The sequence below is a fragment of the Vanellus vanellus genome (genome assembly GCF_965231255.1).
Source record: "Vanellus vanellus genome assembly, chromosome: 2".
NCBI classification, from domain to species: Eukaryota; Metazoa; Chordata; class Aves; order Charadriiformes; family Charadriidae; genus Vanellus; species Vanellus vanellus.
In genome coordinates, this window is record NC_138906.1 from 50,099,318 (window position 1) to 50,127,241 (window position 27,924).

General features: G+C 37.6%; 1 protein-coding gene across 1 annotated transcript in view; it reads right to left on the reverse strand.

Moving 5' to 3' along the window:
• The window catches only part of LOC309669258 (solute carrier family 12 member 7-like), a gene marked incomplete at its 5' end in the record, with an annotated part of 76,723 nt that overhangs the window by 35,219 nt on the left and 13,580 nt on the right, over positions 1 to 27,924 (reverse strand). The window contains 11 exons of the mRNA XM_082479863.1: positions 166 to 340; positions 1,355 to 1,412; positions 2,091 to 2,189; positions 3,435 to 3,602; positions 7,981 to 8,192; positions 9,993 to 10,234; positions 13,744 to 13,874; positions 15,978 to 16,032; positions 16,747 to 16,893; positions 17,432 to 17,554; positions 20,423 to 20,517. Of these exons, the coding sequence (XP_082335989.1) occupies positions 166 to 340; positions 1,355 to 1,412; positions 2,091 to 2,189; positions 3,435 to 3,602; positions 7,981 to 8,192; positions 9,993 to 10,234; positions 13,744 to 13,874; positions 15,978 to 16,032; positions 16,747 to 16,893; positions 17,432 to 17,554; positions 20,423 to 20,517 (1,505 nt within the window). The remainder of the gene's footprint in view (positions 1 to 165; positions 341 to 1,354; positions 1,413 to 2,090; positions 2,190 to 3,434; positions 3,603 to 7,980; positions 8,193 to 9,992; positions 10,235 to 13,743; positions 13,875 to 15,977; positions 16,033 to 16,746; positions 16,894 to 17,431; positions 17,555 to 20,422; positions 20,518 to 27,924) is intronic.

Sequence of the window (27,924 nt, forward strand, 5' to 3'; positions counted from 1 at the left end):
TTCAAACTTTGTCCTACAATAGCTTGATCTATTATTGTACACAATTAGAACCAAGCTCCAAGTCTTTTCCTCACAGTTCTACAGGAATAGAGGAAATTATGCCTTTTTTTTTTGTCAAAATGTAAGCCATATTTGAAGTACTGTAAAGAAAAAAAAAAATCTCACTTGAATAAATGGTACGATTCCATCTCTTGCAATGGCCTGCAACAGACGGGGTGCACCAGTGAGGCTCTGGAGACCAGCACCACATGTTGAAAAGAATGAACCGATGACAATAACCCATGGAGAAGGCCATGCTAATGTACCAACCACTAGATTTCCATTAACTGCTTCTCCAAACCTTAGGGAAGAGGAAAAAAGAAAAGAGTCAGTAAGCATTAAAATAACTTTTACTACAGCTTCAATACCCACATTTCAATCTTTTTAGACAAGAGCACTTTTCAACAATAAACACCGTGGCACAGTATGCACTATAGGATTTCCCAACCAACCAATTTCTATTTATTCTTCTGTTTTAAAGAAAACCTATCAATTTATTATAAGGGCAGCCTCTAAGCAGGCATGCAGCAGTTATCAAGACCTTGGCAAACTTCACAGAATTAACTGCTTTATCACCAAAAGGAAACTTAGGCCTTAGAAGGGAGAAATGGACACCAGCAAGGAAACAAATATGAAACTTGCCAACAGATTCATCTTGGTCAACTCAATTTCTCTTAAGGGAAAAATTTATCAAAATCTGGAGGTTCTGTTCATACTTATCTCGATCACATTTATTCCCTTCATGCTTCATATTGTGCCTCAAATATCCTCAGACAATTACATGGGGGAAAACAGACATGACTCCTGATCTACAACTGATATTTTAAAAACAAAAGTCATACATCCAGTGAAAATTATAGGCCTGATTGTAAACTGCAATGTCTCTCATGAACTCTTCTTGTGACATAACTGTCAAAAATCTTTTTCTGTCTTTGTTCCTCAGGAGCATATTACTTCTCCCAAAGTACTAACACTCCCCTTATCCCCACCCATCAGCTGCACAAATACTACCTATGATTTTCTTTCTCAGGAACGTATTATTAAGGACAGTTCCACTTCAAACATTAATCTTAGATTCTGCTTCTATTTCTTAAAGGGAAACAGCCTCATAGCCTCATAACGTGACCCCTTTGTGCAGCCATCTCAGGTTTAACTGATAGACATTCCCTCCACTTTTACCTAAGTAAAAAAAAAAAAAAAAAAAAAACACACACAACCACCCACATATTTCCCAAAAGAGCCATTAATAAGTCCTATTAACATAACCCACGATCATACATACTCCCTGTAAAATTAGAAGTTGAATATGACTTACTTATCTCTTAATATCACACCTTCTATACAGGCACCAAACAACACTATACAGGAGAGGTCTATTACTGGGACTGAAGGAAGATTACACTATAAATAATCATATACATAGGGAGAGAAAACACATAATTTTTCACCCGAGGATGAAATGAAAGCATCCATAACAATGAAGTGTGTGTGTGGCAGTGTTGTTTTGTTTGTTCTGGTTATTTTGTGGTTCCTTTTTTAGCACTTCCCTGCTACAACCTTTTAGTTTATGTTCTCTACAATTGCATTTGATGCACAGTTGATCTGTGAAGTATTGGAAGCAGCCAGTTCATACATCATGCAACAGAACAGATATTTTTTCATGCAAATAAGTGTTTATGTCTTCTAGGTATTGAAGGACTAATTATTTCTATTGCTAGCAGTTTGCTTTAACATTTTCACTTGTTATACTGAGTATAACAACAAAGCAATGTACCGTGATGCTAAAAACCTCTACATCACTTAACTAAAAACATCAAATATATCTTGGAATTATGAAGCACCAGTAGAATATATAATATAAAAATATTTATATATACAAATAAAGTTTGAGATTAAAATAGTATTTATATTTTAGACAGTTATAAAATATTTTTCAGTTTGATTTAATTCATTTTATACTCAGGCAAATCCAATGACTTTTAGATGAAAAACACTATATCGTTATACCTACAGAACATGCACTAGAAAACAAGTCACAGCACAAAGGATACAAATAAAAGATGTAGTTGAAATAGCCAAAATTGTTCCTGTAGGAATAGATTTCTGAGCATCCTTAAGATCTCCAGACCTGTTTGAACCTGCCATAATGCCTTAAAAAGAGACCAATTTTTATGTCATAAAAACAATACATACTAGCTCCATGTAAATAACTAATAGAATAGACACGTTTAACTTTCAGCCTGGTTTAATACATCATTACCAATGAAGCAGGCTACAGAAATGTATTATAATCCTATACAAATACTCAATTTATAACTTAATTTTATTCAGAAATTTGTGTTACAACCCATTGTTGATTGAACAAGTTCCAGAAAGCTCAGGAAAGACACAAATAAAAAATTGAAAAATATTTTTTCAAATATAACTTCAGAATAGGTCTTAAAATGGGAAAATATACAGAAGTAGCAAAATGTTGGGGATGGATGTTATAAACTAATGGGGATTTAGCAATTTTAACCAGTGTGACCAAAAGGACCAACTTTCTACTAAACAGACCATACATAATAAGATATGCAAGCAAATCAATAAGCTAAATAATAAAAATACATAAAGAAAAAAGAAAGAAGCAGGCAGAAGTACAAAAATAACCGTTAAGAAATCACACGTACACATCCCTGTTTGAATCCAACATGAGAACAAAAATATTTCCTTGCACATACCGTGACAAGAGGGAAAAATCATACAATAACTGAAGTAGAGAAACAGGAACAGTGGAGGACAAGAATACGAAGAGACTTATCTGCCTGGTATTCTACTAGCAAACACTGCTGCAACTTCATGTCAGAGCTCTGTTTTGTTACTTAATATTACAATTGCTTGAGCTGGGACTTTTGAACAAAAATGTATCCTGTTATTTCAGTCAAATGTGACCTGAGGAAAATTATATGCAACTAATCTAACCTTTAAGCTGAAAAAAAAAAAAAAACCTCTACTCGTTACAGCTGCAAAAAAATATTGGACATTTAAACAAATCACAGGCAGTTCACAGCTTGAATACCTGAAAAAAATCTTGTTCTTTCATGCATTTGAAAATTAAAATACTATAAAATTATGCATCTTATTTTGAATAAACATTTAGTAACACATGGAACTTTTGTCTTCTTTCTAGACAAAGAAAACAGCACTTAAGCTGATTTCTTGTTTAAGTCCTATAACACCCTAAAATAACTAGCAGCCAGCTATGTCTCTTTAGTACCAGCAAGTTTTAGATACATAGAACTTGGACACAGAGACTAGAAATATCATATGTCATCAATAAGTATTCACACACAAAATATAATCTTTTTTTCAGCAGTAAGTACACATCCTGACTCAAGGAAAATAGTTGTATCTACCTGTCACAGATGGGAAATAAATCCCCACAAGCATTGTGAAGTAGGTCATGATGTCTGTAAAAACATAAGGGAGTCCACCAGTTTTAGTCTCTTCCAATCCAGCAACTGATGGCTGATCTTTTTTCTCAACTATTGATCCTTTTTCTGAATAGGTACTCCACAAATTATCTACGAAAAACCAAGAGCCAGCGTCATTTCTGTTTTAAGATATTAAGCAGTAAGAATCTTATGCAGATGGCTTTTCTTACACAAAAATCATGACATCTTCCAACATTTCCTTACAAATCCAACAATGCAGCAGCAATACAATCAATACCAATAGTAACTGGTTGACATCTGCACTGTATGCCAGGAGAAATGCAATAGAGTATGGGATGTGTCATACAAGATTCTCTTCCATTCTCTTCCTACCTGGAGTACCACATCCAGCTCTGGAACCAGTCCCGAACATAAGGAAGACATGGACCTGTTAGAGCTAGTCCAGAGGAGGCCCACGAAGGTAAAAGGGCTTACATTACACAGACATATGGATGTATTATCAAAGACATATTGTGAAAAAAATAAGGAAGCTATTATCTCCAGGTTCAGACAACTCTCAGCATATATTCTTATTTCTTGTTCTTATATTTTGAGGAGCAGGTAAAAAAAAAAAAAAAAATGGTACTTAGCAGTAACTTGAGTTCTTTGAGGCCTGCTGTACAAAATAACACTGGACAACAGCTCATGGCACTGGACTCAGCTGTTCATGGCAAAGTGACAAAAGCAGAGTAACCAGACTCCAGAAGAGAACTGATAAGTGAAAAACAGCAGAGTGTGACTCAAATTTCCCAACAAACTAAGGATGCTTATTCTATGAAAATTGACAGGTCAAAGAACCAGTAGCATTTGAGAGCTTACATTTGTGGAAACACTGGTTGTGCCCCTTGACAAGATGGTGAAAACATCCAACATTGATTCTTATTTTAAAAGGAGATGAGTTGTCTTATCACATGTGAGGAAATGAAGTAGATACGCTCCTGCTTGGTCAAAGAGCCAAAGGATTTTACACCACAGAAATAAACAATTCCCATGGACTGCCAGGATGATGGATCTGTTAGCCAACTTTCAGCCACCCAGTATGACTTGATTCCCTTAAGTACAGTATTCTAAGCCTTCACAATAGCAAAAGATTATCTTGAGCACAACAGGAGATTGACTCTGAATCTCTGTATGTGGCCAAAGATGGGTACTCATATCCAGATTTGTAATAGAAATCTTACAATCAGTAAGCATGTATGGAAGCATACATGAGAAAGAGACAAGAGAACGAAGAATAAAAAGGAAAGTAAGTATTAATTGCTACAGAATGCTATGTGTGTTAGTTCATCCAAATGAAGAAGGACACCAAAGCCGTCTAGAGAACACCAAAGCCATACAAAAAAAAAAAAAAAAAAAAAAAAACCAAAACACAAGTAAAGGAAACAAGAGAATTGCAAATTTCAGTAATTTTAGCAAAGATTTGAGGGGTGACATAAAACAAGGCAAGCTCTCCAAATCAGCATCCACTTCCTATTGAGCATAAAAGGAAGTCCAAAAATCACTTTGTCATTGCCAACAAGAAGCACTAAATACTTAATGAGGACACAACAGCCATTGTCCTTTATTCAGTATGACACAGAAGCAACAATGGCTTGAGCACTCCAATGCTTATAACTCTAATTAGAGAACTGTACATGCCAGCATGAGGGAGTAAAATCAGCTTAGAGATTTTGTAAAATAGAAATTACTTTCCCCTTTTGCAAGACATCACACAGAGCTTGGGTACACTAATTTCCCATGCTTATTTTCCCAAAAGTGATAATGCAAGTGGACTTGAAAGTTGGGGTGAAGAAAAAGGGCCACTTTTCAGAAGACTGTAAGCATTTGTGAGGAGGTAGGTTTTCCAACTAGGACCATTCATGAGTTGCTGAGGCTAATCTAGCAACATTTAGAGACACATAAAGAAGATCTTGTACAATGTGTCTAACCCAACAACATGCTACCATGAAGCAGAATGATGTGGATGAAAGTTATTTCCAGAATTATTTCATTATTGTTAGGGCCATATTCATGAACACATTTGGTCAGCTATTTGTAGAATTATTTTATTTTTATACACCTTCCATGTACGTTGTGCTAAGAGATGCATACTTTCTGTATACAAGTGTACAGTAAATTGTGTGAGGACTTATCATGCCTCGGTGTCTCAGGAAGTCTGTGCTATCTGAGTATTCCCAGCCCCAGGTCAAGAAACTTAAGTGTGCAGAGTCTGCAGCTGCAAAGTCTTCACACAAAGCAGATCATACTCCATCAGTGGAGGAAAATCCTTCTTGAAAAAAAATCGTTGTCAGTCAAGTTCAAGCTTACATTAGATATCAGAATGTGTGCTCATACTCAGCAAGCAGGACAGGTGATTCACTTAGTTTAGTCTTCACATTATGTGCCACTAGGATAGTGAAATGCACTTTTATACAGTGGTGCTAGTTCAAAAAATTGTTAATCAGTGAACAGAACCACAGCATATTTTTCCAAAAGCAGAAAAATTGGTATTCAGCCTGAAACCTCCAAGAATACAGAAAGACCCGAGGTGATAACTACGAGTTTACCTGAAATCAAACCCAGGACTGAAACATGACAAACATGAGGCCAACATTTAAAGAGAGTTTCAGAGATATCAGGAAACTAAAGGCTCACAAATAGCATCTGCACATGAACAGTTGATAGCAACATTAGCAACACATAGAAGCAGTAAACACATAGGTGTTATCTTTTGAATTCTGACAAAACCAACATCTATCCAGTTTCTTCTTCAGTTTTGAGGAACTGGGGAAGTCTCAGCACAGCTTTTGTAAAAGAAAGTTGTCAGAAGTATTCAAGTTCCCTGATGGAAAGAAATGAAGGCAATCCACTTAATTTAGTCCACCTGGATTTCTCACATTTTGGGGAGATTTCTCACCCAAGGAATCTATAATAGCCATGGGATAAGAGGAAAACTCCTGACATGGACAAAAAACGGTTCAAAGATAGAAAACAGTTTTATAATGCAGCAAAGCAACCAGTAAGTTCCACGATAATCAATAGCAGGATGTAACCAGTGCTTTCCAGTACACTCAAACAGCCTGGAAGAATGAGCTAGTAGCAAGATGAGAAAGCTTATTAGTAATAGTCAGTTATTCAAAGTTGTAGAAGCAAAAACAACTACAAAGAACTACAGAAAAAAACAGACTCAGTGATTGAACAGAATGCAATTGATGAAATTCACTATAGGTGAGCATCAAGCAATGAACAATGGAAGGTGTATCCCTCACATTGAGCTTTCAGCAGACGCTCAATGGCTGTTAGATCTTAGCATTATGTGACAGTAGAATAGTAAAATGCACTTTTGTGCACTGTAGTGCTAGTTCAAAGAAATGTTAATCAGTGAACAGAACCAACACCTCCAAAAGCAAAAGAGCAATTTTAAAGCTTATACTGTAGCAAAAAATTAGAACATAGAGTTGTCTTCTGAGCTGGGACAGGAAATGTAAGAATATTCAGGAAAAGATGTAGCCATGCATGTGTAAGTTATGAAATGCATGGAACAAACCCTAAATCACATTTCTTGTAACGAACTTCGATCAAAGAAAATTTCATTTTTCATTAAGGAAATAGAGTGATTTTTTTTTAAAACATACAAATTCAGATTCAGAGAAGCCTATGCTTCATTTAGTATCTTTTTATGTATTTGTACACTTTATACTTGAAATTTTAAACTGAATTACTATGGCAGTAGTGATTGCCTAGTGTCCCTATGTAGAGTTGCATATTTATATGTCAAACCTTATTTTAAGGGGAAGCAGGGGAGAGGTATCAGAACATCCATTTCATCCCCAGAAACATTTATTGTTTTTATACAATACAATCCACTATGTGCTCAAAATTAATCATATAACCCGATGCAATTGGAATCCCAAGGTGCTGCAACTGTACAGGAATGTAAACAGAAGAAAATCAATACATTTCATAGAACATCTCCTGTACAAATGCTGGACTGGGAGCTAGAAAGACTGCTTTTCTCCTAACCCATCACTAATTTGATGTATCACATCGGACAAGCCACAGGACATCATTCATCAACGCATCCCCTGTAAGTTGGAAACAAGTTCTCTCTCAGGACAGTCTGAGAATGTGTTAATGAACAGCTTATTTCAATAAGTGTATTCGGCATACAAAAGACGTAAACAGTTTAAAAAAAAAAAAAATGAGCTGTGACAAACACTTTTCTACCCTTTTTTTTTTTTTGTTAGGCCAATGGATTTTGAAAGAGTGCCTATAAAACTCCAATGACCCCCCAGAATTAAAGCATTTGATACTAAGTTTCTAAAACCAGATGGAAACTTCATAGAAGGAAGCTCCAAGTAGTAAGATTTCACACAAACAGATCAGAGCTAAAGAATCAGCTACAGGCTAGACCACCACATTACTGAACAGCTGCAGGTGAAATTAATAGTGTCTGAAGTTTTTTAAATCACTGTGCTTTCCAACTTACCAGTTAGGACTCCACTCATTATTCCTGGAATCCCTTGAACTTCTGTTACATTATTGAGACTAAAGTACTCATCGCATGTAGCATTAAGCAAAGCACTATCACAGAATAGGCGCCACAAAGTTGTAGTCTTTGTTTCATTATTGCTTTCAGTAAATTTGGCACAGACATCAAAGCTGCGTTTTGACAATGTACGGTTTCCAAGGAGACAGATGCTATAAACAAAAAAAATAAAAACAGTGGTCCTTCAATCTAGTGTTGTGCATTAAACCATTTTTTATCAATTAGACTTCTTCAGAAACCCACTACTTATAGTACTTATCTTATGGCCTATACTACATCTACTAAAAGAGTATATAATCTCTGCATATAAAACTATCAGCAATAATCTTTGAAACAACAATCAAACATTTCTACTTTAACGTATTAATAGCTGTTTCGCCTTCTGATTTAGTTTTTGCAAAATCAACTCAAGCAGCTGGGCTGCTAAATAACAAAGATAAATAACATCTCAGTCCTACAAGAAAAAAGTAAAATTAAGTAATACTTAGTGCAACAATAAGCCTGACCAAGAAAATACAAAAAAAAGATTAAGCAAGTATGTCATACCCTTTTCTAGCAAATAAATATTTCAAATGGCCCTCAAAAAATATTAAAATCCAAAAGGTAGGAAATAAGCCAGGAGGGTTAAACAGCAAAATTCAAAAATAGTGGTGGGAGTACAGATTAAGGAATCACATAACAGGAAGCAATTAAAACATGCAGAAATGAAAGAAAATGAAAGAAAATTAGAAAAAGCAAATTCCTAACAGCAAAGAATATTAAGAATCTAGGAACATTTTTTGCTAAGCTACACAAAAGATGTTTAGGAGATATCTATTCCAGGCTTGCTTAATAATGAAGTGATATATAATATCTATGAAGACAAAAGAAGGAACAACAAATAAAACATTTGTGTTACAAAGATAAGTTAAAGAACACTTAGTACACGTCTAATACTTCTGAAGAAGCTCAGTCAAGAAGCTGATAACAAACAGTAAAAATATACCACTTGGCATTAGAACAAGCATACAAAGCCAAGTAGAATATTGACCTAGTGCAATATCCCACTTCCGACAGCAATTAGGAATAGATGCCTCAAGAAGAATACAGAACACCAATACAGCTTCAGGGTATGGCATCACATGGAAGCCGAGCAAATTTAACAGAAAGCTGCTGCTAAAAAGACTATCTTGCCACTTGCCTTGCTCATTTTTCTTTTTAATTGCTGTTGATTTGGTGACCCCATAGCAGCAAGGTGAGTTGACTCAACTCATGGAAACTTATTCCAATTTGATTCAACTGGGAGACGATGAGGTAAGTTGCTTTACCATCTACACAATGGCCAAGCCTAACAGAGGTTAGTGATGTCAACCTAACTAACCAGCTAAGTGGAATCTGGTCTTTTTGGTGACCATCTTACCACCAGATCAGCTTTACCACAATATAAAAACACACTTAAGTTTCTCATTTTGAGGCAAACTGTTCAAAATGTGAACCACAACATTTATTGGAAGATAACCATTCTTTATAAACTTTCCTCTGACAAAGAAAGTTTGAAAGTATGTTTCTTTCATAACTATGGGTCATAGCGACAATGTTTTCTTGAAGTTTTTACTTTATTCTGTAGGATTTCAGTGTCATTCTTTAGATAAAGCAGCTGTATTTACTGTCAGCAAAACTCACCTTCCTGTTCTTTAGGTGTGGATGAAATAACAACCAGTAACGTTAAGTGCCAAAGAACATTTTCCAGAGTATCATGTCTTATTAACAATGAGAGAAAGATTCAGCTAGGTAACTCAGAATAACAAATAAGCACATAATTGTCTAAAACACATAAAACTTACCATTGAAGCCAAAGTGCTTGTATTTTGAAGTTTAGCTTAAAACATGAAGTGGTTACAGTAGCTATCTTCTCCCCACACTTTTTTTTTTTTTTTTAAATAACCCACACTTCTTAAAAATATTGCACTTACGGAAAGTCAGGCGGGTCAAAAGCCGTCTTAATAACTCCTGCATATATAGCAATGATGGAAAGAATCACGCAGGCAAGGAAGACAAGTGCAAGTTTGTTGACATACTTTACTCCCACAAACACTACTATGGCCATCAGAATGATAATACATGTTCCATAAACTCTCATGTTGTTCAGCATAGCCTCTGTTTCTTCACCAACCTCTTCTGCTTTAAATATAGCAGCACTTGGAGAAATGTAGGTCTGCAAAAGATATGGCAAACTATCATGCATGCAATAATAAACATTTTATTAAGAAATCATTTACTTAAAACTGATATTGTAATAGAAGCTTAGATTTTGAAGTTCATTCTTTCACAAACCAGTTTAGCCAGATGACATGGGCGTTTAGAAAGTGTAGAGGTAAAAGGAAGGAAGAGGCAGGGTTGAAGAGAAACAAGTTTTGAGAATTAGGTAGTGCTTTTGATCCAGCTTCTTCTCTCGTCTTCAAGAGTTTCCACTCCGCAAAGTCATGTCACTGCCAAACAGGAAAAACCACTAAGGACCTGGGCAGGGGGACTATTGACAAAAATTAAAGGAAAAAAAAAAAAAAAACCACCAACAAAACACAAAACTAGCTCAAACACCGAACTCAAATCAGATATATCATTAGATTCATTTCAAGCATTTGGTGATTAATAGTTCCACTGATTGAAACAAAATACGAAGAGCCAAACAGCAGCATAATAAAGTAAAAATGTTTTCAATACTATAGTCCCTGCACTACATTTCATAAAGTTCCAAGAAAGGTACCTTAAACATCATACCTTGAAAAATGTTCAGTGATGAGTTTACCTTAATTTTTAATCTGAAATTGCAACAGCATAATTTAAAGTTCGTGTGACAAAGCTTAGTCCTGTGGTAAAGCAGACATTTTAAACTACCATAATTTTAAACGCGATTCTCTTACAGATCTCAATTTCATATAATTTTGTTCTGCATTCTACCTGAAAAGAAGTTGGAAGCACAGTTTATAGGACTTACATGCGTGTAAATGCAGATGAAAAGACAAACTCTTGACCTATAGTTCTGAGACATTTCTGTACTACGGCATGTGATAAAGATATCTTTATTCCTTCTTCTAACAACTTTACAAAAACAAATCTCTGCTCAGCTATTAGGGAAGTATTGGAACTTGAGGCAATTCCACTCCTTCAAAACAACTGCTAAACTGACTATCGTTCTAAAGGCAGGAAGAAACTTTGAGCAGAAGGCTATCCTGATATGTTCAGAACCATAATCCAAGAATAGACATAGGCAATTCTTTATTAGAATTTTCTTTAAATTAATTTTAAATTAAATTTAAATCTAGCAAATTAATATTTACTAGAATGCAATAAAAGACAAAAATCATCACATCACCATGAAAGAAAACAAAAAAGCAAAATGAGAAACTGGTTACTGATAGAGTATTTACATATTGTAATTAGAAAATCCTCTCCATTATGATGTTGCCGAAGTATCGGGCTCTGTATGGAGGTACTCCAATAGGTGCACTTTGATGCCCTGCTGTTCACAGCCTTTACTGGGGAAAGCCACAGGCAGATGCCCAATTTCTGCCCCTCCAAATAATCCATGTCCAAGTGGAGAAAAAAAAATCAACACTTGTGCCTTACAGCTATGGCAGGGTTCTGTTCTGAGGTCTGCCAGATATGACATCCTGGGAGACTCTTTACTTTGAATTCCATAGCTGAACCTCATACAGGTTTATTAGCAATACATAAAACCAGCATGCCTCTTAAGTAGGGAGAATAGTGCACCAAATCCAATCCACAATCTGGCACAGTGCTGGTGGTGTTAATATAGAACAGATCTCACAAGCCAGCAGCAGTGAGTGAGGACTACTTCTAATTTCAAATGCATACTTTTTTGAATTTGTGACATGGGTTATAGTAAGTAACTAGAAGGAAGAATTCTGAAGTATCTCCTGTGCACATCTGCACAGTCTCTGACATGATGACCAATAACTAAGTGGCCCCTCCTGTATGAGGCAAAGCCACAGTAGGTAGGATAGGCAGTCTTCCACAGCATCTTTACAGTAATATGAAATTTCAAAGCCAGTAGTCTGAAAAGGAGGAGGCAAGATAGATTCTTAATTCCTGCCTCAGGAGATACGCCCTTCATGTTCTCCATCACCTTTCATTGGGCAGCAGATTTCTCCAATGCACATGGCAGTGCCAAGCACTGTAGAAGCTGAAAAGTTTCTGTGAGTTATCCTGGGAATGCTCATCTGATCCCAAGCCCACAGACTTTCATTTAGAAGAAGTCCTCCCAGACCTTAAAAAAACATGGCTTAAAATGATTTATGCTACACTTACCTAGAGTAAGCAGCTCTTCCAACAAAAATGTAGAGCCACCTAGGTGCGTTGACTGCTTACTATAAGGTAGTTGCCAGATTTAAAATCTTATAGACATGATCTCAAAACTAGAATAGTAAAATGGAAAATTAATTCCAGTATATACAAAGTAAGTGGAAGCTCTCCTGAAGAGCTCACTAAGTATTCAGGCCTTGAAGCATACAGCCTGAGAAAAATGAAACAACATATATAGAGAAGTTACAGCAAGAATGCAAAAAAAGATGTTGAAAAGACAAAGGATGGGTAATACCATGAAATCCACATCCTTGTTAAAACTTGAGAGTCACAAGGAAAGGAACCAAAACCTTCTTGTGTTATATGAAAGAAAAGAAAAAGAGTAAGACATAATTCAGAGTTGAAAAGGAATTTAAAAAAAAAAAACTGACTCTCAAGATGGAATCTTCAGCTTTTTAATTCCAAGTCTAAGGTGACCTAAAGGAAATGCTATGTGCATCTGCTCATTTTTGTTTGGAAAAGGAGAGGAGGACATACAACACAAAAGCAGTATAACGTATGGATCAAACTTTTTGTAAGTTTGCTGTGGTGCACCACAAACAAACGCAGACAAAGATTTAAAGAAGAAATTAATTCCTTCACATTCCTTTCACTATTATTTATACTAAAATAGCTAACTTTGCAGATTAAATCATAGTTGACAATGCGTATTTTCAGGGTCTCTGAAATGTCATTCGGATTTAATGATGCTATCTAATGTGACATTTCACTAAGGACTGCATTATTTCTTGTGGTATTTTTTGTTATTTTTGATACAGAAGTTGTAGTTTTAAGTTGATACAAAATCACTGAATTAAATCTTAACATGTCTCCAAAGTCCACCTGTTGATCTGATGTTCTTTTCTGCATAATTTATTAAAATATCTCCTATTTATTTTTCATCTCCAATTTATATAACCAGCTTGGTCCTATACCTTTAGTTTTGGAATTTTAGATATGTCTTACTAAACGTAATATAGTTTTCCTTGCAATTCTGTAAGTGTACCGTAGCACAGGCATAATTTATGGGACATTCAGTATTCAGAACACACTATGAAAACGTGACAACAGATATATCGCATCTAGTACAAATTAGCAAATGTCAGAATTCTATTTGGTTACTACTTTAAGTAGAACAAGCTTACATCAAACAGGCTTTAATTTATTTTTATATTGCTTATCAGAATTTTTTGAACTTTTTCAAATAGTCACAAGTAGAGCATGAATAAGCATTGCCATACTGGAAATATAGTATCAAAACATTAAAATGCATTCTAGTTTGGTGATTTTTAGGCCAAGCACATTCCTTGGCAATCTCCCAAAACAGCCTAAATACATTTAATCTTAGAAACTAGTACTTACCAATAAAATTTCAATGGTACCAAGAATGTACATTGCTCCTGCAAAGGTTGTACCCAAGTAGAAACAAAGTCCCACTGCTCCACCAAACTCTGGCCCTAAAGATCTTGAAATCATGTAGTAAGAGCCTCCAGCTGTGAATTTAACAAAAACAAAAAAAAGAGACTCCAGCCCTTCAGATTAAGGACAGCGGTGAGAACAAAAATTTGAATTATTCAGTCAACATAATCAAGAAAACTACTGCATGCATCTCCATTGAAATGTTCATACCAAAACTGTATTCAATGTCTACACCAACTAGGCAGTTTGAACATACATTTCACAGTGAGTATCCTCATGTACATTTTCTGGGGAACAGAAAATAAACACTATGGAAAGAGGAAAAAATGCACAAGCTAAACAATCTAAAAGTAAATTAAGAAAAGGATATACAGGTATAACTAAATGTGAGTCAATTTTTAGTTTCTAACCTCAAGCTGTTCACAATCAAACAATAAAGTTTCCAGAATAATTTCTTTCTGAGATAGATAAAATAGAACTTGTCTTACTAATATGCATTCTTTTTCTTTTCTGTACATGAAACCATTACAACTTTCACTACAGGCATTCTGTTTCAGTATCACTTAAAAGTGTTAGGTAGGGATTGCTTTTTCTTGTCTACTCGTATACTACTCACTTTGCCCTAGAATCTTTCCATTCTCACTTGTATTTCCTATATACATGCATCATCTATCTTTAAGTCAGAAGCCCTCCTTTCTGATTTCCACTGTACCATTTCCCTTTCAATAAGGCTCTAAGTTTCAAACTCTTTATCTTGACTTCCCCCTGTCCCCTCAAGGCATACTCCTCTCTGGTTCCCTCTCCATCTTCTCTTAAATTCATGAAGTTTTTCCCCACTCTTGACAACTGAGGAAGAAAGAGGAGACCCAGAAAGGAAGTGCTTCACTTTAAATAAACATACACCATGCTTGTATAAAATTAGTCTGCAAGTAAGAAATACACTTCTAATCAAAGGGCAGAATCTGAAACTGATTTTCAATGTGAACAAATAAGATAACCACAAAATTTATGATGCATCACCAATCCTTTTACTAAACACAATGCTGTTGCATATAACAGCAAGAGACATGATACTGCTGTTCCAGTTTTTTTTCAATCCTAGGTTCCTATCTGTGCTTTATGCCTCCTCCATATATTCCAATGGAAGCAGCATTTCTCTAAGAAACTGGCATCAACAAAAAAAAAAAAAAAAAAAAAAGGTGAAAACAAAGACCTGGCTAGCGTAAGAACTTCTGACTTCAAAGACTTATGTGACACAAAGATTTATGTTAAGCAAAATCTCTACAGTGAACTTGAAAAATATGAGAGGTAAAAGAACAGAACATTTTAGCTATGTGGACCCTGATTTGAATAACTATATCTCATTATAAAATATAAGTATTTGAAATACAAATACAACAGAAAGTTTTGTTTCATCTATGGTACTGTATCCATGAAATGTGATTATTCTACACCCTGCTCAAGTTGTAGTGTTTACTTTTGCACAACAACTTACGAATCAGTTCTAGAACCCGTTACTAAGCTGGAGAAGCTCTGCAAGTGAGGAATTCTAACTTAGGTAAACTGTTCAGAGTTCATAACAATGTCTGAGCACTAGTATTATCAATTAATGTGTTGAGAAACTGAAAGGGATAAGAGCTTCAAAGGCTAACTGATTTTGCATCAAAAAAAAAAAGTCAGCTTCATAATTGAAGAGGTACAAGTTAATATATTTATCCTGAAAATTTAAGGAGATTATCATAACCTAGAGTGCTTATATAGAAAGATTTCTGCCAGCAGATTGGCTGTTATTCTTGCACAAAACAACATAACTAGCTCCAGTGTCTAGAAATGGAGTCTAGACAAATTCATGGGAAAAAACAAAAGGCAATCTTATTTGTAAATTAGTAAAGAAATCTGCTTTTCATGAAGTCAAGTCTCTATTAGGTCAAATTATAACATTATTATTCAAACAGAATAAAATGATTCACGGTGTGTGATACACTTCATGATTCCCAGAAGGTCCAGCTAAAAGATTGCATTTCAGCTTAAGAAATCATTTACAAATCAATTAGAAGATAATATGCACTTGACACAAAAGCATTACTTCTGATATTTCAGGATACAGTAATTTCATATCCCAGCTTTAAACTTCCATCATTTGGCCATTCACCATTTAAGATAAAATTATTCATTACCTGGAACTACACCATTTGTTGCTATTGCACTCATTGAAATGGCAGTTAGCATAGTCTGTGGAAAGATGAAATACAGAAAATTTAAAATACTGAAAGTTTTTTGAAAGATGGGGCAAAACAAGGTGATCAAATGAAACTAGGAATTCTTTTTTTTTTTAAATAAGATATTACAGCAACCAAAAGTGATCATGTCTTTGATTAGGCATATGTGTGTAAATTAAGAACCGAATCTTCTACTGAAAAATACAGTGAGTTTAGATGTTTGAGGCAGTCTTTAAAAAGAACTGGAAGAATACAGTCTACTGAATATACTTAAAATAAGAAGTTCATTCTTCCAATTAAATAGTAGTGACAAACTGACCAAGCGTCTTTGATATGACAATATCATCTACTAGTGGTCTCACATTCCAAAATATTAATTCATGGACATAATGCTGTGGATTGATTTGTAGTTTATATTTGAGTTCGCTCTGAAGTTGTGAAAAGCAGAACAGTTCAAATCTCAATGTAAATCATGAAATATTTGCTAAAAGCTGATTTAATAAAATCTGTGTAACACTTCAAACAAAAGTTTACTGTTATCAGCTCAAAAGAAACTCCATACAGACTATAATGACATATGAAACTCAGTGCACGTATATCCCACGTCTCTCAAATGTACTAATACTTAACTGTTGGGGAGAAATCTTTCTCTGCTACTTATATATTAGAAGGTAGCAGTACTCTTGTAACAGAGGGTTTGGCCAACAGAAAAGAAAGTATAACTCACACAAGCACAACACATGAACACAATGATGAAAGACTCGAGAACTCCAGCTGTTCCCACAATCCACGTTAAACGTAGGAAAAGGATGACTCCCAAGATGTTTTGCAAGCAGGGCAGGTACACACCAATAAAAGTGCCCATACGTGGAACCTGGAAACAACATCAGAACATTATTTCCTTTGCACTAAACAATTCAAGTCCATAAGCACTTTCTTCCAAACACACTTATCACAAATGCTCCATGAACAAATGCCAAGTGAAATTGAATGGTAGCTTCAGAGTGTCCAGTTTTGCAAATATTCATAGGCTATTTATGCAGAAAGATTCCTGAAAAGACAGAAAACTATTTGGCTCTATCCTCAGCAGAGGTAAACAAAAGTTACTGATGCTCACACAAGGACAGAAGGAAGAAGAAAAGAAAGGAAGAGGAAACTGAGTGCACTGTGTGTTTCAGGTCCTGGCTTTGCATGCATTTTATATCTAAGGCTTTCACAGCAAGGTCTCACTAAGACATGCTAACAAGAAAACTAAATCAACACAAGCCCTTCTGCAAATAATCAATTTTATTAAATTCAGTATTACAAGTCTCACTCCTGTTTTTAGGCATCCACATATTTTCTTTTTAGGTTGAAAAATGCTTCTCTTTGTGGCTAGCTTTATCTCAATAACTTATTAGACGTTTAAATACCTTGACTTCCTTTCGCTTGCTGTCTTCATCTGCTTCATGTTCCACCACACCTTGAGTCAGATTAGTGTAGTTTGCTAGTTTATTAAGAAGCGATGACACCATGGGATTACTATCCATTTCTTCCTGTTGGGATTTTAAGAACATTGCATTTATTAAATAGTTTTTTTTTCAAAAGTCATGATTTTATGATACTACTTCACATACTCAACTGGTCAACCCCGATTCACCCAAATCCGGAAGTTACCATGACAAAATAGCAGTCAGCTTTCAACCAACAAGAGTTCTAAATCTTTCTAGAAGTTTAACGCTATGAGGCCGTCTTGCAATATTTTTTTTTTTTTTTTTTTTTTTTTTTTTTTTTTACACTTTTACAATATGCAGCTTGTACAGCTGGAATATAAGGGAAATCTAGAGAAGGGCCATTGTTAATTATAAAAATCTATTCCTACCACAACAGGGGTTTTAGGGGATTGTACCGGCAAGGACGAGTCATTAGGGTGTTTTTCTAGCATCTTGCTTGTGTTTAGAGCGTGGCCTCAAATGATTCTTCTCAAGCACCAAGATATAAGGAACACTCTCAAGCCTACTACTGCAGGCTTACATATTTTATCTTAAACCATGCATACTACTTCCAAAATATTCATTTGTTGAAAACTCAGACACATATGCATATCATTTGTAACATTACTTGACATGGAAGCCAGCCCATCTTTCTTTAACCGAATATCTGCTACAAAACAAAAGCATGCTTAAACAAATAATAAAATCCAGGAGAAGCATATATAATAAAATGATTCGAGAAAAGCAGAACCAGCAAATTCAATCAAGTATGCAAGATCAAATATTGGAAGGAAGACAAGAGATCAGGATTGCAAACAGAAAGAAAAGAATTAAGGCACCTCTGCCTGAGGTAACAACAGTCATGGTTATAATAGCCAAACTTCTTTGTAACAGTTTATACAAAAATTCAAACACAAGTCAGCTGAAAACATGAGAATAAGATTGTAGGAAACATTATGAAACTTATATACTACTGTCCTGGTTGAGTGACACAGGGCTAATTTCTCTTCTAATACTTGGGAAGACTGCAGTGTCTGAGTTTGTGAAAGTATTTACTTTGTAGCCAGTTATTGTGTGTGGGTTTCAAGGTCTCAGTGTTTTCAAGCTTGCCAGGTGCAGAGATGAGGAGGAGCAAGATCTGAGCACTTGACTCAAGCTGGCCAACAGGATTATTTCATACCATCAATGTCACATTCAACGTAAATTAGAAAGTTTGCAGCAAAGTTCTCTCTCTCCCCTGATGGCTTCAATCCCGAGAACTTTGTGCCCCACTGCCGGACTCCTGAGCCCTTCCCCTCCTCCTGAAGCCAAAACACTCAGTGTCTGACATTTGCTGTCCACTGCTGGGAGTGCACAGCTTCCTACTGATAGAACTGGCTGAGTATGATCTTTGTATATTCTGTATTGGTATAAGGATCAATATTGGTTCTTTAGAGCTATTAATGTTAATTATCTAATCTTACTGTATTAAATCTGTTTATACTTCCACTCCCAGTTTCCTTGTTCCCCCCCCCCCCCCCCCGATTCCCTTCCCCAGGTGGGGAGGGGCGATACAATTATTGTCAAAACAACAATAAATTGTTATGGGTTTCTCAAATCATAACAACTACCAAAAAAAGATTCACCACTACAACAACAATGGTGATAGTCATTAGAAGGCTTTCCAGTCAACACTATAACAGCATGGTCTATAACCAGAGATATGTAAAAGATAGTCATCATTATACCATCAGCTGAGGATTTAATGTCAGCCACTATTCAAAAACACTGATGGAAGCACTGTATTTAAAGTATATTAGAGACAAAGAAGCAGCTATGGCCAATTTATCAACACTGAGGAATACAACAGCTAATTTGAACAACAGGAAGGTTTGGACACTGCTTTAGAGCTTGAAGGACAGAAATTCTATGACAAAACTTCACAACCATGTTTTCTGTCAAAAAATAGTAAGAAATTCCATACACGACAAAGACAATTAATGACGAACGTTACTTTGATCCTTACCACAATCTTCTCTAAAACTTAGTGAAAAATAGTAAAAATACATTGTTTGGGTCACGCAGAAAGAGGGAACTGAAACATCATGCCCTCTGTGCAAAGATATTTGAAAGGAAGAAGAGATGACTATAAGAGGATGACAAGAAAATGGTGGGTAGGATGCAACAGCAAGATGACTACACAGTGTTGGAAGGACCTTGTTTATTGTTAACAGCAAACATCAAAGCAATACCAGTTGATGCTGCTTAGAGCAGAACTGCAGTTGAACTTTAATAAAAGTACTATTTCATTGCAAAAGTGGCACTTAAGTGTACCATATCAATATACTTTTTTTTCCTGTAAAGGATTGCAACAGTCCATTAAACACATATTAAACTTGTGTTAAAAAGTAGATGTTTACATTAGAAAGTAGAAATAGTGATGGTATGCTCTGCACTGTAACAGGACAATATAATTAAGTCATGGCCTGTCACAGTTGGTTTCATAGTTTTGCTGCTTTGAGAGAAATCAGTATTTCTCCTGTTCAACTTAATATTTTTGCTAATCTTTTTAAAGTGGGATACTACTGTGGATACTATTTTTAACTTCCAGAAGCTTTCTCTAACAAAAATTTCTAGATCCTAGCCCAAAAATTTTAAATGCAAGAAGGCCATTTCATGTCTGTTTCACATCACCGTGTTCCAAAATGTACTGTTCTTGCCTATATAAATAAATTAAAATACAGAAGGAAAAGTTGTAGTTTTTTTTTATTATTACATCATTCAAACCCACAGAAATTGAATGTTAGCAGGAAACAAACTACTGAAAAGTTATTAAAATTTATTTTTCCCCACTAAATTTCAAAAGCAAGAAAACCAGGGGTTTACTTGTTTTCATCTTACTACCAGAGCCTCAGTTGAAGGTGAAATACATTTTTAGGCTATTTAACTTACCTCAAAGAGAGCCATATTCTTTCCTTCATATATGTTTCCTCTGTCCATCTCTGCACTGTTAATAAATGGACTACTTTCCCTGGCAGTCCCATCCCCTGGCAGAAAAGTGCAAGAATTAGAAACAAAAGGGAAAAAAGAAAGACAAGGTATACCATAAAAGGAACAGTCAAAAGATGCTGATTCTAGATAATGGAGGAGGTGGATGCCAAAGACTGTATCTTTGTCCCAGACACATGGATTCAACTTCCACATTTAAGGAAATCAAGTTTACTTTAACATTCTGATCTTTGTATAGTGTTCTTCATCTTAATTGTTACTTATTTTTCTTTAATACATAAGCTGATCTCTCCCCTGCCCATCTTCCCAGTTTACTTAAAAGCACTAGATAATAGAATTTCACATAAACAAAAACCCCCAGCCTACCTTTTCATTACTTTACTGACTCTCTCAAAAAAATTCCAGTAGTTGAGGCAGGAGTTTATAAAAAAAAAAAAAAAAAAAAAAAAACAATATAAAAGGAATTATATTGTAAAGGTTGTGGGAATTCTTCCATGACATGCTATATTTATTCTATTCTTTATCTAAATATCAATCTCATTAAGCCATATGTTGCTCCCCTGACTTCCTCTGGTACACCCCTCAAAAAAAATACAGCACCACTTTCACTGCCTTCCAGCCCAGATAATACAAAAGCTATTACATGCTGATACTGTCCCAACTGACATTTCCAAATAGTCTCAAGTCCTTGCCTTTGCCACTTCGCCTATGCGCTTTTGCCCTTATACTCACAAGTTACAGCAACAGCACCTACACAGTCTCTTCATCATAAAAATCAAAAAACAGCTGGAGAACAAATTGTACTCTTTTCCCTGTGTCCTCCCCTCTGCCCATCCAGAACACTTCTCCCCACATGAAGTCCTGGAACAAAGCTCTTGCAAACATGGATACCAGTCTCGGAACAAAGTATTATCTTTGTTTTTATAAAGAAAGAAATACATCTCAGTCCCTCAAGCAGATGAGAGACTACATTCTTGACAGATTTCCTACCACTTTCCATAGGTCCCTTCTCCAATATACTTTCCATAGTATTACTATACTTATTGGTATCATGACATAGAAGCTGCATGAGACTATCATGAGACTCAAAAGATAGGTGTTGTCCATTAGAGCTCTATAATTAGTTCCACAATCCAGAGAAGAACTGTTGATGAATTCATCCATGACTACTGTTCTTATCCAATGTATCCATATCCTCCAGCTCTCACTTTTCTGTTTCTCTACAGTTTATAATTGGTCCCCTGTTGCTTCAAGTCCTATAGCCTGGCTAGGTCTCCCTCCTCCAACAACGCTTAATGCAAGGCCAGCAGAAGGAGCACTGTGAACACAAAAGACTGCCTCACAGAGCAGCACCTCGAGATGTTTCACAGTGCATGGAACATACTGGCTTAGCACAAGATTGTCTAAGAAATTAGCATTTATCCTTTAATCGGCTCCATGGTACTTAGAGAAAGGTTCATTAGCTTTTCCGTAGACAAAGACCAACTCTGTCCCCAAGCAAATACATGCTGATTCCTCTTATCTTCTTGCTAAATCATACAAACACTAGAACTTCTTAGTTAAGACATTGTACTTTCTTCCCAAGATTTTTTGGAACATTGTTTTTCTTTTAGATCCATTCCTTGAAATGACCATGTTATTTTTGCTACAGTTTTTACAAAGTATTCTTTACAAGGCATATTCCCAAGTTAAAATAAAAATAAGGTTGCTTGATATTTGTCTTGCTAAGACCACATTTCTATTGATTTTCTTGCCTATTGGCAGCTGGTAGCTGTACTTATTAGCTAAATATTAGTACTCTCTTCAGGGCACTTCCAATCCCTTCAGAAAGGATAGCCCTTCAAAAAGCGAGCTGGGGAATTTCAAGTACTGTTTTCATAGAATCATAGAATTAGTGAGGTTGGAAGGGACCTTTAAGATCATCAAGTCCAACCGTTAACCTACCCTGATAAAAACACCACCACTTCTAAACCATGTCCCTAAGCACCTCATCTACTCTTTTCTTAACACCTCCAGGGATGGTGAATCCACCACCTCTCTGGGCAGCCTATTCCAATGTTTAATAACCCTTTCAGTGAAAAAATGCTTCCTAATATCCAATCTAAACCTGCCCTGACATAACTTGAACCCGTTTCCTCTTGTCCTATCACTTGTCGCCAGGGAGAAGAGGTCAGCTCCCATCTCTCTAAAACCTCCTTTCAGGTAGTTGTAGAGGGTGATAAGGTCTCCCCTCAGCCTCCTCTTCTCCAGGCTAAACAACCCCAGTTCCCTCAGTCATTCCTCATAAGGTTTGTCCTCCAGACCCTTCACCAGCTTTGTAGCCCTTCTCTGGACACGCTCCAACACCTCAATGTCCTTCTTGTAGTGAGGGGCCCAAAACTGAACACAGTACTCGAGGTGAGGCCTCACCAGTGCCGAGTACAGGGGGATGATTACTTCCCTAGTCCGGCTCACCACACTATTCCTGATGCAGGCCAGGATGGCGTTGGCCTTCTTGGCTGCCTGGGCACACTGCTGGCTCATACTCAGCCGGCTGTCCACCAGCACCACCAGGTCCTCTTCTGCCAGGCAGCTTTCGAGCCACTATGCCCCCAGTCTGTAGCGCTGCATGGGGTTGTTGTGACCCAAGTGGAGGACCCGGCACTTGGCCTTGTTGAACCTCATACCATTGGCCTCAGCCCATCTGTCCAGCCTGTCAGATCCCTCTGCAGAGCCAATCTACCCTCAAGAAGATCAACACGCCCCCTAGTTTAGTGTCGTCTGCGAACTTACTGAGGGTGCATTCGATCCCGTCATCCAGATCATTGATAAAGATATTAAAGAGAACGGGCCCCAGCACCGAGCCCTGGGGGACACCACTTGTGACTGGACACCAACTGGATTTAACTCCATTTACCACTACTCTCTGGGTACGGCCATCCAGCCAGTTTTTTACCCAGCGAAGAGTACACCTGTCCAGGCCATGAGCAGCCAGTTTCTCCAGGAGAATGCTATGGGAAACGGTGTCAAAAGCCTTGCAGAAATCCAGGTAGATAACATCCACAGCTTTTCCCTCGTCCACTAAGTGGGTCACCTTGTCATAGAAGGAGATCAGGTTTGACAGGCATGACCTGTCTTTCACAAACCCATGCTGACTGGGCCTGATCACCCTGTTCTCTTGCATGTGCCGTGTGATGGCACTGAGGATGATCTGCTCCATGACCTTCCCAGGCACCGATGTCAGACTGACTGGCCTTTAGTTCCCTGGATCCTCCTTCCGGCCCTTCTTATGGATGGGTGTCACATTTGCCAACCTCCAGTCAGCTGGGACCTCCCCGGTTATCCAGGACTGTTCATAAATGATGCAGAGTGGCATGGTGAGCACTTCTGCCAGCTCCTTCAGTACCCTTGGATGGATCCCATCCGGCCCCATAGATTTGTGCACCTCCAGGTGCTGAAGCAGGTCCCTCACCATTTCCCTTTGGATTACAGGGGCTTCATTCTGCTCCCCATCCCTGTATTCTAGCTCAGGGGTCGGGGAACTCAAGGAACAACTGGCCCTACTGCTGAAGACTGAGGCAAAGACGGCATTAAGTACCTCAGCCTTTTCCTCATCCTTGGTTACTACGTTACCGGCCCCATCTACTAGAGGACAGATATTATCCTTGGTCCTCTTTTTATTGCTAATATATTTATAGAAACTTTTTTTGTTGTCCTTGACAACAGAAGCCAGGTTTAGTTCTAGCTGAGCTTTGGCCCTTCTGATTTTTTCCCCTACATTGCTTCACTATATGCATTCATATATGCATTCATATAGAATATAATGTCACCGGAGTTGCTACTTGAGTAGGATTCATTAGACTAATCAAAAGGGTAGCTAAACAATTAACATGAACCAGTATTCACAGTTCTGAGGCTAAAGAACATAGTTTTGTCTTACCAGTTCTTGAGGTAAAAATCAGCATCTCAACACTGTAATATTAAGTATTTTTAATTGTACGTAGGAAAATAGTGGTCTTCCTTTATATACTTCTATTTCCAAACACAAACTTGGCTTTACTACAATAGGAAAAAGCTCAGAGCACAATGACTCTAACAAGTCTTGTCAAATGCACCTCATTTCTTCTTCAAATGGAAAAACACAGAACTCAGGTTTTCTAATCTTCAAATCCTTTTTCAGTGTTTCTGACCAGCATTCTACCTATTTTGAAGCTTTGCAATGCTAGTCTTCAAAATAGCCTGTCACTACCAGACTCTATAGAAGTCTCCAGCTTCTTTAAGACAGTTGTGTCTTTTCATATTTTGTGTTTGGTACAGCATTTTTATAGTTTTTGACATGATCAGCATTATCTATTTTAGCTCTGTTTGAAAGAGAACAATGCTGAAAAAGCTGCCACAAAAATGTACTGATAAGTGCTCTCTCATCCACAGTTTGTTGACCAATCCTATGAACACCTTTGAACAAGCTGCTTTGAGTATTCAGTAATCCTGTCAACAAAATCATATCGCCTGTAAATTAAAATCATGACCTTTGAGAGTATGCTTATTTAATACGCTTAGAAATGCAGTGAGCCTTACAAACATGTAACTCAAATTAAGAGGTATTACACCATCCTGTAGAAAGAACTAGTTTTAGGACCTCAACACACAGTCAACAACTATGGTAAGGTTAACAAAATAAGCAACTATCCCAGTCTTTAGCTCAGCCTTTCTTCAAAAGAAGGGATTCATTAGAAAACCAGAACTAAAAAGAGACAGGATCTACACTTTTCACAAGTGCTGTAAATATCACCACTGGTGCATCAAGCGGAATGGAGCAAATAGAAAAAAACTATTTCAGTTGCTTTCCCTGAGGTAACACAGAATATAGAAATAAGTATGTCATTCCACTAGTAAGTCTCAAACTATTTACAGCTTTATGTTTTAACCCTATTCCCTTGAATTCTCTGAGAAAGCATAAAGATAATCAAGTCATAGAATCATTTAGGTTAGAAACTGGTTAGGTTGGCAACTTATGAGGACTATCAAGATATAACAAAGCTATGTAGGGGGAAAATTGGAAGGGCCAAAGCTCAATCAGAACTCAGCTTGGCCACTGCAGGTAAAGACAATAAGAAGAGATTCTTCCAGTATATCAATAGAAAAAGGAAGACGAGGGAAAAATGTAAGCCCACTGGTGAATGAGACAGGTGCCTTAGTGGTGGAAGACACAGAGAAGACAGAGTTACTGAATGCCTTCTTTTCTTTGGTCTTCACTGCTAAAGCTGTCCCTCACAAATCCCATACTCTGGAGGCAAAGGGGAAGGTCTGGAGAGAGGAAGATTTTCCCTCAGTTGAGGAGGACCGTGTCAGAGACCACTTGGCCAAGCTGGACATTCACAAGTCCATGGGCCCTGATGGCATGCACCCACGAGTGCTGAGAGAGCTGGTGGATGTTATTGCTAGACCACTCTCCATCATCTTTGAACAGTCATGGAGAACAGGAGAGGTGCCTGAGGACTGGAGGAAGGCTGACATCACTCCGATCTTCAAAAAAGGCAAGAAGGAGGACCCAGGGAACTACAGACTGGTTAGTCTCACCTCTGTCCCTGGGAAGGTAATGGAGCGACTCATTCTGGATGTCATCTCCAAACACGTTGAGGAACAGGAAGTTATTGAGAGTGGTCAACATGGATTTACCAGGGGTAGATCGTGCTTGACCAACCTGATAGCTTTCTATGATGTTATAACTGGTTGGCTGGATGAGGGGAGAGTCGTGGATGTCATCTACCTTGACTTTAGCAAGGCTTTTGACACTGTCTCCCATGACATCCTCATTAGGAAGCTGAGGAAGCATGGGCTAGATGAGGTGACAGTGAGGTGGATTGAGAGTTGGCTGCGGGACAGAACTCAGAGGGTTGTGATCAGCGGCACAGAGTCTAGTTGGAGGCCTGTAAATAGTGGTGTCCCCCAGGGATCAATACTCAGTCCAATTTTGTTTAATGTATTCATTAATGACCTGAGTGAGGGGACAGAGTGTATCCTCAGCAAGTTTGCTGATGATACCAAACTGGGTGGGGTGGCTGACACCCCAGAGGGCCATGCTGCCATCCAGCGTGACCTGGACAGGCTGGAGAGCTGGGCAGAGAAGAACCTAATGAGATTCAACAAAAGCAAGTGCAAGGTCCTGCACCTGGGGAGGAAGAATGCTAGGCACCAGTATAGGTTAGGGGTGGACCTGCTGGGAAGCAGCTCTGAGGAGAAGGATCTGGGGGTTGTGGTAGACAGTAAATTATCCATGGCCCAGCAATGTGCCCTTGTCACCAAAAAGGCCAATGGAATCCTGGGCTGCATAGGGAAGAGTGTGGCCAGTAGGTCGAGGGAGGTCATTCTCCCCCTCTACTCTGCACTGGTGAGGCCACAACTGGAATACTGTGTCCAGCTTTGGGCTCCCCAGCTCAAGAGGGACAGGGAACTGCTGGAGCGAGTCCAGCAAAGGGCAACTAAGATGATTAAGGGCTTGGAGCATCTCCCTTATGAGGAAAGGCTGAGAGAGCTGGGACTCTTTAGCCTGGAGAAGAGAAGGCTGAGGGGAGACCTTATTATGGCGTACAAGTATCTAAAGGGTGGGTTGAAGGAGGATGGAGCCAGGCTCTTTTCAATGGTTCCCAGTGACAGGACGAGGGGTAATGGGCACAAGTTAGAACACAGGAAGTTCCGTTCAAATACACGGAAACACTTCTTTACAGTGAGGGTGACAGAGCACTGGCACAGGCTGCCCAGGGAGGTTGTGGAGTCCCCTTCTCTGGAGATTTTCAAGACCTGCCTGGATGCAGTCCTGAGTAATGTGCTCTAGGCAGTCCTGCTTTGGCAGGGGAGTTGGACTAGATGATCTCTAGAGGTCCCTTCCAACTCTGAAAATTCCGTGATTCTGTGAAGAGACCCTTAAGATCAGTCCAACTGTAAATCTAGCACTACCAAGCCCAACACTAAACCATATCCCTCAGCACCACATCTACACATCTTTTTAATGCCTCCAGGGATGGTGACTCAACCACTTTCCTAGGCAGCCTGTTCCAATGCTTGACAAGCAAATTACCTTTCCCTCAATCTTCTTTGAAATTGTGTCAGCTCAAACTCTAAGGTTTAGAGGCGAGTTAAACATACAATAAAAGTGACAACTTCCAATGTAGTTTTCCTCTAAGCTGCACATCTTCTGGAATCCAGTTAAAACACTCAAAAAAATCTATACTTAGTGTTACTTGATTTCTGAAAGTAATTCAAATTATTACAGTTCACAGGCAAAAAATATTAGATCTGGACTAGATTAGTAGTCCATCTGAGCCAGTATTTCAACTTGGACCACCACTGGTATTAAAAGATCCATAAGAAAGGCAAAATAAGACAACAAAAAGATCTTCTATGGGCTTGAGGTTTAAGGTTGGGTTTAAGGTTTCCTCTGTTTTATGACACACACAAAAAACCCT